Below are 19,947 nucleotides of genomic sequence, written 5' to 3'. Positions count from 1 at the left end.
GAAGTCAGGAGCAACCAGCTGGCAGAGGCCAAAGGGAAAAGAGAAAGATGTTGAAAACCGACTGTATGCTTGTCACTTCACAGGTAATTTCCCTTTGTGTTCACAACAATCTAGTTAGGCAGGAATTACTGCCCCCATTTTCCAAATGGAAAAATTCATGCTCATAGGTTAAGGGACTTGTTTGAAAGCAGACAGCCAGCTAGGGCCCAGCTGGGGTCAACTGCAGGGCTGGCTCACCTGGAGCCTGTGGTCCTTCCCACATCACGCCACCCCCCCGGCAGCTAAGCGCACTTCTTCACAAGCAGAGCGCCTGACAACACTTTCTATATTTCTCAATAGTAGGGAGTTTTTAAGGTTTAATTTAATTTTGTTATTATAACTTTTTATATTGAAATGGTTTAAAACTCATAAGAAATTGCAGAAATAGCACAGAGAATTCGTGTGTATCCTTCGCATACGTTTCCCCAATGATAATATTTTCCATAGTCATAGTACATTATCAAAACCAGGAAATCGATGTTGGTACAATACTATTAATTCAGGGGTTTTCAACCTCGGCACTGAGATTTTAGGCCAGACAATTCTTTGTTGTGGGGCTCTCCTGTGCACTGTAGGATGTTTAGCAGCATCCCTGGCTGCTACCCACTAAATACCAGTAGCACCCCTCCCAGTTGTGACCACCAAAAATGTTTCCAGACTCAGCGATAGCTTTTAAAGTACCAAAGTGCTTTACATTCTTTATTCAAAATAGGACTTTGGGTTCAGCATTTTTTAGATGTAACACATACAGAAAAATAAACATAAAGCAGAACAGTCAAAATGTTTTTTTAAAAACCCTCAGAATTGAAAAGACATTTTAAACCACAAAGATATAACTATGCTTTTAAAATCAAGGAGAAACACAAGGGCTGGGTTTTGACTACAGTAGTTCTTAGTTTAAATAAACGTTATCAAAAATCACATTCACAGGAATTTGTTATTCATCTCAGACATTCCACTTGGCACATTTCTCAAGCAAATCTTAAAACGGAGGTTAATGAGGTTATTTTCTCTCACCTTATTAGAAGGAACTGTGTAAAATTCATGTAATCACATAAAAATATGCTGTCTGAAATAGTGGCCCACTCTTGTCTCTGCTGCATGCCTGATAAAGGCGCGCTCGGCCCCATCTGGTTTCAGCTAAGGAGGACAGACACTATGCCAACAAAAGCTGATGCTCATCTTTGCTCCAGCTCTGAGGACCACCCCCACCCCCAGGTAGGGCTGGAAACTTCCACTTCCTTTGGCACGTCAGCACCCTCCACAGGCAGTCTCCCTAGGAAGCTCAGGGGTTTCAGAGAGACACGTAGGTAAGCCACACTGCATTTTCAGACCCGGGAGAAATGACTCAGGTGTTTCAGTGATATTACAGTGGCAATCAGCCTTAACAATATCGGGCTCTGGGCAAACACACGTAAGTCAGACTCCATCGGTACTCACCGAGGAAGCCTTTGCACATTAGGTTGGGTCTCCCTGCCCTATAGTCCCAAACCTCTGCCATCACATAATGGGTCAGGCTTCGCAGGTGTCTCTGCCACTGCCTCTGACATTTGTGCCCACAGAGAATGTTGCTGAATCATTTTAGAAACCCTTGGCTGCAACAAATTTATCTGGATAGTGAAGACTCTGAAAGATCTTATGAACCAACTAGATGGGGCAGAGTCAAAAGTGAAGGCTCAGAAAGCTGTGCCTTCGACCTCGCAGCTATCAGTGCCCTTCTGCCCAGGCCAGGTCTCGGGGGTTGGGGAGGACACACCACAGACCAGGGCAGAGACCCAAGCAGGCGTCTCATCCCCTCCACCTTCTCAGGGCTCTAGATAGCGGCAGGTCGTGCTGGGCAGGGGCAACACCCAGGCTCAGAAGTCAGTGCCTTTACAACCCATTTTGAGGGTGCAGTTTCCTCTGCCAGAAAAACCAGTCTTTCAGGGCATGTTGCTCCAATACATAAATTCATTTTCAGTGACTTGCTGGGAAACAGCAAATCCAGAATAACTCAGGATCTAGTAACAGAAGCAACCTCTAGTTCAGATTTTGGGGAGTAGGGGCAAAGTGGGAGGCTCACAAACTTTTCTAAATATGTACTAACTTTTGTTTTTTTTGCAAAAGAACATGTATTTCATTGTTAAGCACTTGTCTACAATTTAACATACATTAATATCTGCAATTATCCATTTAATATCAATTTGTAGATATTCCAGGGACCTTCAAACTCAGATTTATAAAATTACAATCCTAATACAATAAATGGCAGCTCTGGTGATCTAGTGATTAAGATTTGTTGCTCTCACTGCTGTGGCCTGGGTTCATTTCCCAGTCAGCGAACCACACCACGCATCTGTTGGCTGTCACACTGTGGCGGCTGCAGGTTGCCGTGATACTGAAAGCTACGTCACCTGTATTTCAAATACCAGCAGGGTCACCCTTGGTGGACAAGTTTCAGCAGAGCTTCCAGACTAGGCAGACTAGGAAGAAAGACCTGCCACCCACTTCCGAAAACATTGGCCATGAAAACCCGTGAATAGCTGCGAAGTGGTACACGGTCTGATACAGCCCAGAAAGTGAGAGGATGGCACAAAAAGACCGGGCAGGGTTCTGCTCTGCTGTCCACAGTGTCACCAGGAGTCGGAATCCACTCGACTGCACTAACAACAACAAACAATATAATAAATAGGACTCACTAATCTTGGGGTCTGCAGTTAATTGTGACATGGGTGGTAACACACAGGTTTTGAGGTTTTTTGCCTGAATGTCAAAAACAACATGCCTGAAGTCTGTGCTTAAAAACACGACTGCTACTTAACCAAACAGAAAGGAACATACAGATGGAATGCTCTGGACTATTTAAAGAGGTTCTGAATATAAATTCACATTTCTTTTTAAATAATGTAAAAATTAGGAAAAAACCTAACTTTCTCCAAGAAATAGTAACCTCTTTCACCTGCTTAGGGTATAAAAAGATGCCACTTCAGCTGTGCCAGAACAGCCTCCTGATAACAAGGGTTCCTTATCCAAAGATCTCAAGGGAGGAGCTGAAACCACATATCCTCTAAGAGCACTGCAAGGCGGCCCCTTTAAAGACCATCAGCTTCCTGTGACCACAAACTTCTCATCTGCTGGAGAAGATGCTTCCTCAACATAACATGTATAGCTATTTGTAGAAAAGCCATTTGCAGGATGTGCTCATGAATTTTTCAACTCGGAGATTAAATGTTTCAAGCTTAGTTCACAAAATCCACCCGCCTTCAATCTTCATTCCATTCAGATTTTCAGACCAAATTTCCCATTTCAGGATACATTAGGATGTTGTTGACTTTCCATGGGAAATGACTTGAGGTAACAAGTTTCAAAGGACCTGAGCAAGTCAACAATATGATTGTACCTAAGCAAGCAAGTACAATCATGGAGAAATTATACTGCTCTAATTTCTTTAAATGTCTGTAAGTTACTCTAAAATATCCTTGATTACCAGAGATATTTGTATATATGTAGACTTCCCAGCTGAACTGGCTCTGAACTCATGACTTAAATAAACTTCTATTCTATTAGATTCACTGGGCAAATCTCACTAGCACATCTTAAAAGTAAGCCCTTGACCTTTGCCATCTCAAAAATCTACATTCAGCTGAAATGTGACTCTATTCTTTCCTTGCCAAAATTTGTCAGCTCACAGATGGCCAAGGTCAAAGAACTAAACTCCACAATATGTGAAGTCTACCAAAAATATTCAAAGGAGTTTAAATCCTAATGAGCCTAAATTACAGTATTTAGCACTCCAACAACCAGCTCTTGGAGGATTAAAAGACCATTTAGGGCTGCATTCTAACAGTCTCCTTGATCAGCTAAAAGGAGTCCAGAGAGGAAAATGAAAATATACTAGGCCACCTAGAACGTGTCTATTATGGAGTCGGGAAGAGAAACCAGGGGCAGCCTCTCCCAGCCAGCTTCCAGGCGCTGCCCACTTATCTACAAGATGCCAGGACCATTCTGTAGGAGGAAAGGCCAGGTCCCTGGGCTGAGCCCAGATTGTCAGGTTCTACCTGCTCCCAGCCCCTTGCCCCTGCGACCACAAAGAGCACACCCCAGATCCCTGGAAGACCGTCCAGGCCCTGGCATCATGGGCTTGGCTGGGCAAAGGCCGAACAGCAAACAGCTCGCTGTTTGTCAGAGTTGTTTGTTAAGGTACCACACGTCATGGTGCTCCCTTTAACCTACAAACCTGTGTCCCACTCTGTGAACCAAAAATGCACATTTGATTCAGTTCCACGATGCCACATCCCATTTCCTCCCAAAGGCTGTTCCTTGTGCTCCTGACAAAGCACACGTGACACAGATCACCATACCCCCAGTGGCTCCAAGCCACACGCTCCTAAGAAACACAAGACTGAGTCAGGGAATGAAAAAATTTAGCATACTAAAATATGCAAAAACTGTGTGCTAGAAAGCAGATACAGGGGAAACTCATGAAATAATAATGTACAAAGAGACCAACACTAAAACTCCGAAAAGGAAATGAGCAGAAGGCTCTGCTTCGCTGTGAGCTGGCATCTGTGAACAGGCTCAAGAACCACAGCGTCACCAGAGAGGTCCTCATCCCCGGTCAGGCAGAGGGAAAGGCACAGCAGGTGAGGGCGTGGTCGGATGGACAGCCGCAGGGCACTGGACAGGAGAAAGTCCCCCTGCCCCTACAGCCACGGTTCGTGGACGACAACTGCCCCCACCAGGTGCTGCAGGAAGGCTGCCTGAGCAGTGGCCCTGCTACCCGTGGACAGAGATGCCTCAGTGTCCCCAGAACTCAGGGAGCTCCCAGGGTCCAGTGCCCACTCCCTGGAGCAGGATCCTGGCCTCCCTAAGTTAGCTCTTGGAGCCGCCTGGTCACCTTGCTTCACAAACCTGGGGGTGATGAGGGGAAACCATGTTCCATACAGACTGCCACATTTCCAGCTACGCGGCTGAAACTAGATAGAAACACATTTCACTGAGCATTCCCTGAGCCAGTGACCCAGGCACCCACCTGCCCTAAGGAAGAATCGGGACTCTCTCTCTCTGAGTCATTAAATGAGCTGAGCAGAACTTAGCTTAAACATCTTGCTCAGCTCTAGTGATTAAAACTATTACATTTTGGAGCAGAATGACACTCGCTTACCCAAGTTGAGGTAAATATTGCAAAAAAGCAGCAACTGCCTCGTGGGAATTTTGTCTTTGGGATGAGTCTGTGCGTTTTCGTTCCATTCAGAGAATATACTGTTAAATACTTCCTTACTCTGGTCAGGAATTATTCCCCTTCCTTTGAAACTAACTTTTCAGAAACAAAACCTATCTTCACTTCCTTACATTTCTTTACAAAATGTTTGCTATCAGTCTACAGTGAAAAACTGGCACTTTATAAAATAAACTTGACTTGGAAGATTGCCAATTCTAGTACTTGGAAAGGCTATAACCAAGTGCAGGAAGACTGGACTGTTCAAAATATTTCACAAAATTCTGAACCTTAGAAAAGCTATTCTCCAAGACTTCTGGGATAGCAAAGCTAGATTTCCTTTTTAAAAGCCATGTTTGGCATTCATTATATTATGAAACAAGTATTTTTTTAAATTAATTCTTTGAATTCCAAAATATACTTTTGAAAATCAACAATAGCTTTTATAAGAATGGAAAATTTGCTATACATACCTCTTAAAAAACCCACTTATCTATTTTGTTCTAGATTTAATGGGTTACCATTTTAAAGTATACCAGACAAAAGGATCTCTATTTTGATCATTATATTGGTCAATTATATTTGATCAATATACATTATATATCATTACATAATCCAAAACAATCCAAAAGAATGCATTATTACCATATAAACCAGCCTTTCAAACTGTATTATAGGCTATATACACTATCGATACTTTTCAACTAAAATGTATTCATAAATACATAAGAAAAATATAAAATATATTTATCTATTATTATGCAATAATGCACTTTTTAAAAAATGGTACTTCAGACCCAATACCGGACACTGCATGAAAAGGCTTGATTGCTTTTGTGTTTAGTAAACAAAAAATGATGTAAATCTAATAATTGCTTATTTTTATTGCTATAAAGTTTTTTATAAGCATATGTGAATTAAGAATTTATTATTTCATCATGACCATTTTTTAGCCTGCTTTACTCCAAATGTAAATTATAATGAATTAACTTCTGATGGCTTTCACTAATAAGTTATTAAAATTTTTCCATGATCAATTACCTTTGACAAACACTGCTCCCGTCAAGAGATGTCACCAATCCAGAGTTCAAAGTAAGTATTTCTATAGCTTAAGACATCCAAGTTTGAGGCATGGAAATATCCAGCAGTTTTTGGAGCTTGATATTAATTCAGATGGGTGCTATATTTCAGTTGCACTGATGTATTATTGTTTCTTAGATGAAAGAAGGCAGCAGGAAGATTCCCCCCCACCCACCCAGTACAGCAGTCAGTGTACATTTGGTGTCTTAGTGTTTATTCTAACCTATTTACCTTTACTCAAAGGAGACCTAGTTCAAGTGGCAAATTTTACTAAAAGTTTAACTGCTTTATTAGGTATAACTCTCAGCATACAGTGTTAAAAAAAATACTACTTCTCTAGAGCAGGGGTTGGCAAACTTTCTATAAAGGGCTGGATAGTAAATATTTTAGATCTTGCCATATGGTCTTTGTCGCATCTACTCAACTCTGCTCTTATAGCAGCAAAGCAGTGATAGGGAATATGTACACGAATGTGCATGGCTGTGTTCCAATAAAACTTTATTTATGGACACATTTGAATTTCATACAACTTTCATGTGTCGCAAAATAGTGTTCTTCTTTTAAATTTTTCCAACTGTTTAAAAATGTAAAAACCATTCTTAACTCTGGGACCCTACAAGAACAGGCTTCAGGCTGAATTTGGCCCATGGGCTGTAGTATGCCTATCCTGGTTCCTATAGAGCAACAGTGAAACCATCCCTCCTTAAAGATTACCACTCCAAAACAAAATGATGGAAAATATGAAAACTAAATATGGAAATATGGAAAGATAAATTACCAAGGGATGACCGAGGTGTGAAGAAATCAAGTCCTCATCCAAGATGCTCACGCATGGCCACCCCATCTTGGTCTCCAGAGCCATCAGCAGTGAGTGAAGAAAGCCGACCAGACCCTTTGCCCGCAGTCCCGCCACGCGCAGGGCGCCCATCCGGTTCTGAGCAGCATTTGCTTGCTGGGCACGCTTCCCGTGTCAACTCACCACTACTCCTGTGGCTCCGAGTGGGACAGAAAGCCACCTTTCCATCCCCCATGTCCTGCGCTTGGAGTCCAGCCACTGAGAGTCCAGCCTCTCTGACTGCTAATGGCCCACAGAAGTCCGGCCCCTAGTGTGTGCTCCGCCTACACAAAGGGGGCTGGGGGCCAGGGACCAGCTCTTCAGGCTCACAGCCAAGGCCTACCGGATTACTCTGGCATTTCAATTCACCAAGCATCTGATTTTGGCGGGGGACAGAACCCCTTCTACAAAACATTTTAAAGAACACTTTTGCCCAGTATGGGAAATCTGGGCCTTTCCACATCAGAGAGGAAGGATGGAAGAAAGGAAATTTGGAAACACGCTGTTTAACTATTGTTAAAGTGCGCGCGTCATCAGCTGAGGAAAATGGCCTGACTGCCAAGGCCTCCTCAGCTCCCAGGAGCTGAAATACAAGGCACAGGATAAAAGAGTGTGCAAGTGGCCTTTACTTTTTTAAAGGACATTTACACAAAGGCATAATAACGTCAAGTAAGGCAAACATCTCCCAGGTTCCAGTTAAGAAAAAAGGACCGCCCAGAAACAGGCCGCGGGGCGAAGGCCCTGGCGCGAGCCACAGCCCTGCGCCCTCCTTTGCACGGTGTGGCGCGACGCTTCGTCCTTTCCCTGAGGCCTGAGGGGTCTCCAGCGAGCTGCAAAGGCTGGAACACGACGCCTACGGTTAAAAAAAAATCCCAAGGTCTTACAGCTGTGCTAAGGTCTCGGAACTTTTTTCTTGGAGAAAGCTACTGCTCAGGAGTCTTGAGCACTGCTTCCCATTGCGACGCGGGACGAGAATTCTAGAGGCCATCGAGGAAGGCCTAAGCGACAAGAAAACGGCCGGGTCACCACGCTTGCTCGAAGGGACGGTCTGGCTGCAAGGTGACGGTGAAGCGGCTCCCTCCTTTCCTTCCACGCTCCCCTCACTCCAGGTGGACGCCGCTCAGCAAAGCGTCAGAGCGGGTCCCTGAGACCGGGCCCCTCGCGCGGTCCTGAGCGCTGGGGGTGGGCGCGGCCGAGGGCCGCCTGGCGCTCAGAGCGCGTCGGCCGGGCGCACGTATCGCAGCGTGTAGTTGGCGCCCGCGTTGTTGTCCCAGTACTCGCCTTGGGCGCAGCGGTAGCAGACGGCGAAGTGGACGGCGACGCCTGGCGCGTCCGCGTCCTCCCCCTCCTTGGGCTGCAGGCTGGGGGGCAGGCACAGCGAGAAGTGGAAGCGCTCGGCTCCTGGCTCCTCCTCGGCATCCCTGGTCCCCCCCGACGCCCCATCTGGCGGCAGCGGCTCCGCTGGCTCGGGCTGCAGCTCGGCCGGCACGTCCAGGAAGGAGCGCCATTCCGTGAAGGTGTAGCGCACCGCCACGGCCCTCGGCCCGGGGCAGCCCAGCACCCGGCCGGAGCCCGTCACCTCCGCGCCCGGGAGCGCCGGGCAGTGCACGCGCTCCAAGCACACGCGCTGCCGCCGCAGGCGCTCAGCCGCGGCGCCCGGCCCGGGAAGCTGGAAGAGGGGCCGCAGCCGGGGAGGCGGCGCGGAGAGGGGCGCGGCCGCGGCCAGCAGGTCGGGGAGCTGCTCCAGGTCCTCGGAGTGCATGGGGAAGCTGCGGAGGCGGGACAGCACGGCGGGCGGCACCTGCGGCTCCTCGGCCTCGCTGAAGTGCTTCACGCTGGCCAGGCTCAGCCCCAGCGCGTCCGCGAACTGCACCCGCTTCTTGCACTTGGCGCAGCAGCCGCCGGGGCCGTGCGACACGCCCTCGGGCCTCTCGCCGCCCTCCGCGCCGAGCCCCAGGGCAAGCTGCTGCCGCTGCTGCAGAAACTTCGCCGCCTGCAGGATCGGGTCGGCGGGCAGGGAGAAGGAGCGCGCGCGGCGGCGGCGGCGGCATTCCAGCAGCTCCTCCTGCTCCCGGAGGGCAGCCTCTTCCCCCGGGGGTGGGGGCTCAGCGTCGGGGCTCGAGGCCTCCGACATGCTGCCGCCGTCCCCGCCACCTTCCATGCAAGGGACCGCTGGGGCTGGCAGCTCCTCAGCTGGCGGGGGGTCTACACACGGTGCAGGCCCCTGCGCCTCCGAACTTAGCAGCTGCGCCCCCTGGGGCTCCATGACGCCGTCTGGCCGGGGGACTTGTCCAGGTCGCGAACCCCCGGCTCAAGACTCCTCTGGAGACTTAACGTCTTGGGTCGTTGCAAGAGCGCGCAGCGCCCGCTCGGGGCTCCAGAGGAGAACGCACGTCCACTGGGGCGCCTCCGGGTTTCAGCGGACTGGGAGGAGGATACGGGCCTGGGGCGGGCTCCGGCGGCATTGAACCTGCCTGCGGCGGGGGAGGGTCCAGGGGGCGGTGCGGGCCGGCCTCCCGCTACCTGGCGCTGCCGCCGGAACACCTGGAAGCGAGGCGGCACCCGGCTGGAGCGAGTGGGCGGGGTCCCCGAATGCTGCCGCAAAAGCGGGGAGCCGGCTTTCTGGAAGTCAGGGGCTCCCTTTTCCCTCCCTCGCAGCCCAGCCCAGCCGAGCGGGGCCCGCTTCGGTCCTGCCTCCGGAGCTCCGGGGGTGAACTCGCGCTCAGCTTTCGTGGACACGGGCTCTCCTCCTGCTCATGAAGTGGACTCCCCAGGTCCTGACGGGTCGGCCCTCGGGGGTCGCAGAGCAGGCTCCTCTCGGCTGTCGCGTCGGCACAGAAGTCCCCAAGGCAGGCGCGCAATTGAGGACAGCTCGCCTGCGGGGCAGGGGGGAGGCGGCTGGGCCGCGCGGACGAGAGCGCGGAGCGCCTCCCTCCTCTTCATTCCTTCTCCAGACTTCAGGGCGCCCAGAGCTCCAGTGCCACTTAGAAGCCTGACCCCGCGCCGCCGAGTGGGCTTGGGCCGAGTGCGGGGCGGGGACGGTGCCGGGTTGCGAGGAAGAGTGGACACGGCCGCCAGCGAGAGCTGCCGGAGGCCATTCGCACGGGGCCCGGGAGCACGTCCCCGCTCCTCCCCTCGTCCCGCCCGCCGCGCTCCGAGCTCCGGGCCAGAGGAGAGGGCCCCGCGAGACCGGCCCCGCGCCGCGCGCACCGCCTCGCGCCGCGGCCCCCAGCCCGCACCCCTCGCCCGCCCGCCGAGGGTCCCGGCGCGCGCTGGGACGCGGGGTCGCGCCCTGAGGAACCGAGGCCGAGAGTCTGTCCCGGGCCTTCCATGGGAATGCGGAACCTGGGGACTGGGGGGGACTAACCAAAGTGTTTTTAGTTGTTGTTTTGTTTTATTTTTAAGGCTAACTTGAGCTTGATCTAAGTCAGTGATTCTCCAAACTTTAAGGCGCATCAGCCTCACCTGGAGGAATTGTGCAAACATTGCTGGGTCCCGCCCTAGAGGTTCGGAGTCCTTAGGTCTGGACGGAGCCCCCAAGTCTTTCCGAAGGGGCACTCTGACGCTAGGCTCTAGGGACCGCATTTGGGGACTACTCATAAACCTATGTGCACACGTGTACAGGTACTTGTATAAAAAGTTGGGGATTCTAGAAACACGTATCTACTATTTCAGAAAAAATTAAAAGCAAAGCCAGCTACCAGGTCGTTTAACTGAGGCATGGCGACTAAAATACCTTGTGGTCTGGCAGAATTGAAAGGGCCAGTGCTTTAGGCATTTCGGTGTGGGGACAGGTAAAGCGGTGGTGAGTGGAGGTAAGGGTCATGTTAATAGCCAATATTGGCTGAGTGTCCAACAATCAAGAGAGCAGAGGCTCCCCTTGCAAGATCTGATCTCAGAACAATCCTGTGAGCTAGGAGTCATATTATCCCTACTCTCCACATGGGACGTAAATGTGTAGAAAGATTCTTCATTGCCCAGGCCTCACAGCTAGGTTGTGGCGGGATTTGAACCCAGGCAATTTAGAGGGAAGATTTGTCCCGTAGACTAGTAAACCAGGGCTGGGGCGGTGGTCCTGAGGAAGGAGCCCTGCCCTCTGCTTGCCGCATCTTGCAGGTCCTCCCAAGCCTGGTGTGTGATGCCGTGATGCATCTCAGCCTGGGGCTTCCAGGAGGCACTGGGTACACCTGGCCTGTCTCCCTGGAAAAACTCCAAGATTTACGGGAAAAGACGTTAAGTAAGTATTGATATATTTTGCAGTTAAATACAAAATTTGCAAGCTGTTTTAAAGATAAACTGGATCTTCAAAGAGATTTTGAGGTTATGGTGACCCTCTGGGCTACAGCTCTCATCAGGGCAGATGCTGGGGGCAGGGCAGGGACTAGAGGGAGGTGAGGCGCCCAGGCAGTGGAACTGAAGGAGGCATCACTCTCAGGGCCATGCGTGCCGTGGTCCCAGGCCTGTCCCACTCTCCTCTCTTTGGTGGAAACGTTAGCACTCCCTACCCTTTTGGAGCTCTCAACGTATTGGAGGAGCCCGGCATTAACCACAAAGTCACACACGCAAATGCAGAGTCAGCCACTTGGGCAGAGGCTAAGAAGGCGGGATCCAACCTGGTCAGGGAGGCCTGGACAGCCTCGGTGAGGAAGGCAAGTGGGAGCTAACAGATAGGGCTCCGGGGAGGAACATTTCAGCCCCTACAAAGGCCCTGTGGGGAGGGAATGTGGCAGAGTAGGACTGAAAGAAGGCCTGTGTGGCCCAAGGGCAGAGAGCAGGAGGAGATGGCAGAGCTGAGGATGGAGAGTAGGGAGGAGCCAGCCACTCAGGGCAGTGGACAATGAGAAGCCATTGCAGGATTTTGAACCAGGTGCACCACCCTCCCAGCACATTAATGTATTCAACAGCCTGGAAGCTCTCCAAAGCTTGTCGTTCATGCGGTTTTTATAGAGCTCAGTCTCCAGCCCCCTACCCATCCCTGGAGGTTGGTGGGTGGGGCTGCAAATTCCAGCCCTCTAATCACTTGGTCTTTCTGGTGACCAGCTCATCCTGAGGCTATCTAGGGGGCCCTACCTACTAAGTCACCTCATTAGTATAAATAGGTGTGATCAAAAGGGACTCAAAACCAAAGACACTCCTGTCACTCAGCAAATTGCAAAGGTTTTAGGAGCTCTGTGCTAAGACTGGGGACAAAGGCCACATACATATTTTGGTCACACCACAGTAGGATATACAGGTCTAAAGCTCGGAAGAGCAGGAAGGCCCAGGACTGAGCTTTCAGCAACGCTGGCATTGCAAGGCCAGGAGGAGAGGATGAGCAGCCAGAAGTGTTGGAGGAAACAGGAAAGAGTTCTTCAGAAGGCAAGGGGAAGACTTCAGAAGCAGGGGAGGGAAGTGCTCCACTTGGCGCCAGTGGGGACTTTGGGATCCTCTCCCTTGCCTCCTGAAAGGTGTGGACACAATGGCAATCTCTGGCCCCCAGCCCGCACACCTCTGCTCTGGCACATGAGGTGATGCAGACGACTTCTCTCCCAGGCTCACTGTCCCCTGACAGGGCCCCAGTCTTCTCTTCTCTGGGATCCGGATTCCTGACGTCAATTGCTAAATGATGCAGCATGCAAAATAATTTTTTAAAATTTAGCTCACATAGTCCACGCCACTGAAATGTGTTCAGTCCTACTTCAAATATCGTACTTCAGCTGCTAAAATATTTACTCCAGGCATTCAGAGGCTCCTAGCTTTACCATCAGTTCTGGTTACCTATTGCTGCATAACAAACCACTCCAAATGTAGTTGCTTATCAAAATAACAACAGCATCTATTTTGTGCACAAATCTGCCAAACAGGCAGGGCTCCCTCAAGCACTGCTTGTGTCTTCCCCTTTTGCAGCAGCTTGAAGTCTGTGCCTGGGATCATCCGATCCCAGGTCTGCTGCCTGGGCTGCGAAGACCCCTGACAGCTGAGGCTGGACCCACTGCTGCTCCTCAGGCATCTCTCTGTGTCATCTCCAGCAGGGTAGCTGCAGGGCAGCCAGACTTGTAACCTGTTTGCTCTGGAAGAGAGATGGGGAAGCTGTACCACTTTTTATGCCTAATCTCAGAAGTCTCGGTGTCTTTCCTGCTGCATTTTGTTCCTTAGAAGTGAGTCAGTAAGGCTGACATATTCAAAGGGAGAGGAAGGAGATTCCACCTTTTGCTGGAGGAGTGTGCAAGAACTTGCAGGTGTGCTTTAAAACCACTGAACTATGACAGAACAGGACAAATTAGAAAAAGCAAGGGAGCTTTCTAGGGTCTCTTTCATAAAGGCACTAATCCCATTTATGAGGGCTCCATCTCCATGACCTAATCACCTCCCCAAGCCCCCACCTCCGCATACCATCACATTAGGGGTTAGATTTCCACATATGAATTTTGAGGAGACACAAGCATTCAGACCTTAGCCGGCATGTTGATTATTTTGAGCTGAAGGCAATTGAGAAACAGCAGATGCAGGAAGGACTCTCTGCCCTCCTCCTTTCCACTTAAAAGTAGGGCACGAGTTCCCTGTGAGAAAGATGCCTTCCCTGTACCTTGTCAGTGAGACAGGGAGCTGACGCTGAGATGAGTCTGCACAAACCAACCTACCGAAACAACCCTTATCTTCCATCAGTTTCCCCCATATATTTCTGAGTCACTTTCCCACAATTTACCAACCTCAGCCCAAAAGCCTTTGTCCTTTGTCTTGTCACATCCCCGCAATTTATCATCCTTTGTTAAAATGATATATAAGCTCCGAGACCTACTGTTTCTTTGGGTCTTCATTTCTTACACATGAAGGCCTCCATGTACACTTAAAAATATTAACATGAAATAAAATTTGTATGTTTTTCTTTTGTTAATCTGTCTTTTGTCATTTTAATTCTCAGGTCCAGTCACAGAACCTAAGAAGACAGAGGAAAACCCCTTCCTTGATGACACCATACAGTAAATCCCCGCTTATCTACAGTTTTGCTTCCCACGGTTTCAGTTACCACGGTCCAAAAATATTAAATGGAAAATTCCAGAAACAAACGAGTCTTAAGTTTTAAATTGCATGCCATTCCTATGGGCTCCATGCCACTCGGGACGTGAATCATCATTTTGTCCAGGGTGTCCGCACTGTATACGCTGCCCACCCGTCAGTCACTTAGTAGTCATCTCGGTTGTCAGATTGACTGTCTCAGTATCGCAGTGCTTGTTTTCAAGTAACCCTTATTTTACTTGGTAATGGCCCCAAAGAGCAAGAGTAGTGATGCTGGCAATGTGATATGTCAAAGAGAAGCCATAAAGTGCTCCCCTTAAGTGAAAAGGTAAAAGTTCTCAACTTAGTGAGGAAAGAAAAAAATCATATACTGACATATGGTCTACAGCAACTTGCGTTACAGTATATTGTTTTAATTCTTCTATTTTATCATGTTGTTAATCTCTTACTGTGCCTAATTTATAAATTAAACTTTATCACAAGTATGTATGTATAGGGAAAAGAACAGTATATACAGGGTTCAGTGCTGTCCGTGGTTTCAGGCATCCACTGGCGGTCTTGGAACGTATTTCCTGCAAATAAGGGGGGGGCTACTGTATATAATATGTTAAAGTATTTAAAAAATACTTGAGGAGGCTTGCCTTAGAAAATGTATCTTTAAATTGTTTTTTTTTTAAGATTTTATTTTTTTCCTTTTTCTCCCCAAAGCCCCCCAGTACATAGTTGTATATTCTTCGTTGTGAGTCCTTCTAGTTGTGGCATGTGGGACGCTGCCTCAACGTGGTTTGATGAGCAGTGCCAAGTCCGCGCCCAGGATTCAAACCAACGAAACCCTGGGCGGCCTGCAGCGGAGCGCACGAACCTAACTACTCGGCCACGGGGCCAGCCCCTATCTTTAAATTTTTAAGGGAAAATTTCTTAAGATTTTTTTTTCCTTATTGTAAAAGCGATACTTATTCTCTATGGAAAAATTAGAAAATACAGATAAAGTAGGAAACAAAGTGTAAACATTCATAATCTCATCATCCAGCAATAATCCTATTAGTTAATATTTTGCTGTTTATTTTTTTCTATCTGCCCTGTTTTCACTCCTGCAAACCTATGGCGTTTATTGTCTGCTTCTCTGGAGTGCTTCTTACCGTTCACTGCTCTGGTGGGTTCAGACTTGTTTCCAGATCTTATCTCCAATTGGTCTATCTCCCCTTGGAGAGCAGGGACTTTGTCTGACTGGTCTCTGTAGCTTTCCTGGAGTGTGGGCTGGGAGGCTTGGTCTGAACTAAAGACCTGGGAGACAGAATACCTGAGTTTAAACCCAACAGCACCATTTCTGCAAATGACCTGACCTCTCTGAGCTGTGGTTTCCTCAGCTGTAAAATGGGATAATGTTACTGCCTACTGAAAGAGGAAACCCTTACAAACTGCTTTGCACAGAGCCCAGCACATGTAATGCACAGTAACTGTTTGCTGTGATTACCTATTAGCATAGTGATTTCATTCGTTAATTCAACATATGTTTGCTGCATGCCTACTACGTGCCAGACATTCTTCTAGGTGCTGAGGACACAGCAGTCAACAAAACACACAAATCCTCGCCTTTAGAGAGCTCACGTTCTAGTGTCTGGGAGTGGGAGACACTCTACAAATAAATACATCAAACATACAGCATCCCTGACAATGATGTGTGCTTTGGGAAATACACAGCTTTGCACACAGTAGGTACTCATTAGATATGTGGATTGAGTCGTTTTCTTTCCCCTAGCCTCCCATCCCTCACTTTCTGTCTGTCCTAGATCCCCTTTCCAATGTGATTAAATAATGTATGTGGGGCCTAAACTCTTGAGACGGACAGTGTAAACCTCATGCAGTGGATCCCAAGTGTGTGGCTAGAAAGGGCTGCAGCACAGAAGAACAAAGCCCAGAGGTCATGCGACATTTGTACCTATGACATGGTGAGACACCAACAGGTGTTTTGACGTGAGTTTCCCTCTGGATGATCCCACTGTTGTACTCATAAGTTTGCACTGTTGGTGATCAATAGTCGCTGCTCTGTGAAGTCAGAACAGTAAACAGCAGCTCTTGGGCACCGTGTGGGGTGAGGGGTCAGGGAGGTGCTGGCTGGAGGGTGTTTATGACCCCTGTGTCTCCAGGCGGTGCCTCCCGCCCTAGATGATTCTGGCAGGAAATATTCACCATGTTTACCTATCCTCTTCTCTCTCCAAACACTGTTGACATAGCATTTCAAAACCAACTAGACCCTCAACTTCGACCTCCTTCAGTGTATGCGCCAGTAGACAGCACTATTGTAAGGCAAACATCTGTTCATAAACAAACAAGAAAACCAAAGGCCCAGGGTCAACATGTATGAGCCCACGCCTAAAAGAGACCCGAGTGTGGGGAACTGGGCCATTTTTTTAAAGGGGAAAAATAAAACTTAGAGCATATCCAACTCTGTGATAAATGCAGGGTTTTTGTGAGATTTTCAATATGTGACAGTTAATTTACTCTTGCAATATTCCCATATCTGAACATTAACATATTCGTTCACACAAATTTTAAACCTTCATACTGTATGTTAATATTTAATGATTTTATGATTCCATTACTATGATGGTTAAAATTCCTCAACACAGATCGTTTGCTACAAATTGGCGTTGGATTTGTTATATATTCCTTACTTTGTGTGTATTGATTACAACTTGTAATTTTTCCGTTTTCCGAATATAAAGTTTTCCACAAGACCCACAAAACAAACCCATGAATTTCTCTATATGGTAGTCAGCTTCCAGAATAGTCCAGCGTGATCCTCGCCTCCTGGTATTCATGCCCCTCTCATGACCTGTGTAACGAAAAGCAGATTGTGGAGATGACTGTGTGACTTCCGCCAAGGTGAGGTCGTAAAGACACCAGGATTCCCCTTGCTGTCTCTTGAAGCACTTGCTTTGGGGAAGCCAGCTGCCATGTTGCCAGAGCACTCAAGCAGCCCTGGGGAGCACCGAGCATCGCTTTGCCAATCATGGGGATTAGCCGCCTGGGAGGTGGAGCCAAGCCTTCAGATGACTGTCGAAGATGGCCAACATCTTCAGGGCAACCTCCTGAGAAACTGAGTCAGAACCACCCGACTAAACCACTCCACAATTCCTAGCACTCAGAAACTGTAAAATAGTAAATGTTTATTGTTGATTTATGCTACTAAATTTACAGTAATTTTGTTACATAGCAATGAACATAAACGTCTATAAATGCATAAGAAATATCTAGAAACATGCATGTGGGAACTATGGTACTCTTGGAAGAGGTAGAACAGTGACAAGAAAATTAATAAGTTTTTCTGTATTGCTTTAATTTTTCTCCAGAGGAGTATATGGCTCCTTCAATTATATAATTAAAAATAAATTTAAAACCAAAACTTTAAAGCAACCAAGGTGTCCTTCTGTAGGTGAATGGATAAATAAACTGTGGCACTTCCACGCAATGGGATATTATTCAGCCATAAAAAAAAAAATAAAGAGCTTGTATCAAGCCACAAGAAGTCATGGAAGAATCTTAAATGCATATTGCTAAGTAAAAGAAGCCAATTTGAAAAGGCTCCCTACTGTATGATTCCAATTACATGACATTTTGGAAAAGACAAAACTATGGAGACAGTAAAAGGATCAGTGGTTGCCAGAGATTGGAGGGGAGGGATGAACAGACAGAGCACAGAGAATTTTTAGGGCAGTGAAAATACTCTGCATGATATTATAATGGTGGACACATGACATTATACATTCGTCACAACTCAAGAACATACACCACCAAGAGTGAACCCTAATGCAAACTATGGCTAATAATAATGTATCAATATTGATGTGTCAATTGTAGCAGACGTGCCACCTTAATGCAAGATGTTACTAAATAGAGAAACTGTGTGGGTGGCGGAGGGCAGTGGCTATATAGGAACTCTGTACTTTCCTCTCAATTTTTCTGTAAACCTAATTCTGCTCTAAAACAATAAGGTCTATTAATTATTTTTAAAATAAATTTTAAAAGATGAATAAAGACAAATATACAAAACTAGACATCACATCTAGTGTGCCAGGAAACCAAATACGGGCCAGCTGGAATAGAAACTTCACTGAGAATGAGGGAAGATTGATTCATCTGTCACCCTTATTTCTATCAATGTGTTTTCCAGCCAGCAAACAGGATAAATGTTCCAAAACCTTGACCTTGGAATGGAGAATATTCTAAATCCTGGATCCCTAATTGGCATGTATTGTTAAAACACTCCCCCAAAAGCCAAACGCAGATTGAGAATGGACTCCCGTAACGTTCCAGGAGGCTCTGCGTCGGGGAGAGTCCACCAGATCTGCAGGAATGTGGCCATGGGCCTGCCTGCATAGCTTCAGACCACCAGAGAGGCAGCTCCTGCTGGACCACCGCCTCTGCCCAGCAGGTCAAGCTCCTTCACTGAGAGGCAAAGAGTGGCCAGCTAGTTCCTGGGAAGCAGGACATGACACTTCTGGGTCAGGTTACCAACGTGCTGGCATGAGCAGAGAGGTGAAGAGGGTTGTTCAGGGGTTCAGGTTCTGGGGAAAGTGGGGCAGCCCTCCCATTGTCAGAAGAGCACTAGGGGAGGTGTCGCCTAAAGAGGCTGGACAATAAGAAAGGGATTTGTCTAGTCACGGGAGATGGCTCCCCCATCACGGGCCATGGTGGTGCCCAGCACGAGAGCTGGGGGGGAAGAAATGGCACAGAATCAGGAGTACTGTCGCTCCTTCACTGAACAAATATCACTGTGGGCCAGACACGATGCTGGTGCTGGGGTACAGGGGTGAGCAGGCCAAAGTTCCCAGGATTGTTCCCAGGAGCTTTGTTCTAGTGGGTCTCAGATCATGTCCAAACACACACGTGTAGAACACAACATCCGATGATGATAATTGCTATGAGGAAAACAAAGTAAGGGAAAGGGGGAGGGGGATAGGTTGAGGGGAGGTGACATCATGGATAGGGGGTCAGGGAAGTCCGGGGCCTGGAAATGGGAGGTTGATTAGTGTGCCTTCTAGGGACTCCAGTCTCCCCAGAACAGCACCTGGTTCACCCTTGGGGGTACAGATCCCTGAAGCCCAGCCCCAGCCATCTCCTGCTGCGCTGAGATGCCTCATGGGACCAAGGCTTTGGTCAGTTGATGAAACGGGCCTCCCTGTCTCCTGAGATTGTGCCATTCCAAGTGCCATCCTAAAAAAAGATCTAAGCTGCCCTGTGTACCCCATTTAAAAAATCCTACTCAGGACGACTTTGAATTGAAGGGGACATGCTCACAGAGATTCCTGTGTCTGTAGAGAAGGGAGGCGGGGAGATGGAAGTGAGCTCATTGGAGGCTGGCTTGTGAGCAAGCAGTTCCAGAGGCCTGGTGCTGGACTGGCCACGCCACCCTCCCGCATGGTTCCCTTGACCATGGGGACATCAGTATCGCATGGGTCCTACCAAGGTCCTTTCCCATGTGACTTCCTCCTTCCCTTCCCCTCCTGGCTGTGGCAGGCTTTAATTTGCCCCAAATCCAGCAGTTATACTCATTAGAGATCACAGATTCTAAAATGTGCAGCTTCTCCCATAAGGATAAGATTGCAGAAATCAACTGATGGAGCCAGGAACTCATGTGGCATTTGCGCAGAGACATAATTTTTGTCCTGAAAGTTGCCTGGGACTAGAAAGGTGGTGAGCGAGGGTTTCTTGTTTTTGTTTTTCTTTTGATTTGTTTTTTAAAAATGATCCTTAGAAAGGATAAGCTTTCAGTAGAGGAAAGGAAGAGCTGCAGGTG

General features: G+C 48.1%; 2 protein-coding genes across 4 annotated transcripts in view; one reads left to right on the top strand and one right to left on the bottom strand.

The window, feature by feature from the left end:
* LYRM4 (LYR motif containing 4) overlaps nt 1-17,553 on the top strand; it is a 192,593-nt gene extending 175,040 nt beyond the window's left edge. For all 3 annotated transcript variants that reach the window (XR_011429881.1, XM_023624081.2, XM_070244910.1), the window contains one exon: nt 14,053-17,553. Coding sequence is in view for 1 of the 3 variants with exons in the window: in XM_070244910.1 (XP_070101011.1) it covers nt 14,053-14,114 (62 nt within the window). In the remaining 2 variants the exon portion in view is untranslated. The remainder of the gene's footprint in view (nt 1-14,052) is intronic.
* On the bottom strand, nt 706-10,280 carry PPP1R3G (protein phosphatase 1 regulatory subunit 3G). The gene has a single exon (XM_023624079.2). It carries the CDS (start codon nt 9,415-9,417, stop codon nt 8,362-8,364), a length of 1,056 nt encoding a protein of 351 aa, XP_023479847.1. The 5' UTR covers nt 9,418-10,280; the 3' UTR covers nt 706-8,361.
* Nucleotides 17,554-19,947: the final 2,394 nt, after the last annotated feature.

This window comes from Equus caballus, chromosome 20 (genome assembly GCF_041296265.1).
Source record: "Equus caballus isolate H_3958 breed thoroughbred chromosome 20, TB-T2T, whole genome shotgun sequence".
Lineage (NCBI taxonomy): Eukaryota > Metazoa > Chordata > Mammalia > Perissodactyla > Equidae > Equus > Equus caballus.
This window is presented reverse-complemented; position numbering and strand designations above follow the sequence as displayed.

What these genes read in the sequence shown, in the direction of transcription:
- PPP1R3G (XM_023624079.2), bottom strand. Translation starts at nt 9,417, where the DNA reads ATGGAGCCCCAGGGGGCGCAGCTGCTAAGTTCGGAGGCGCAGGGGCCT.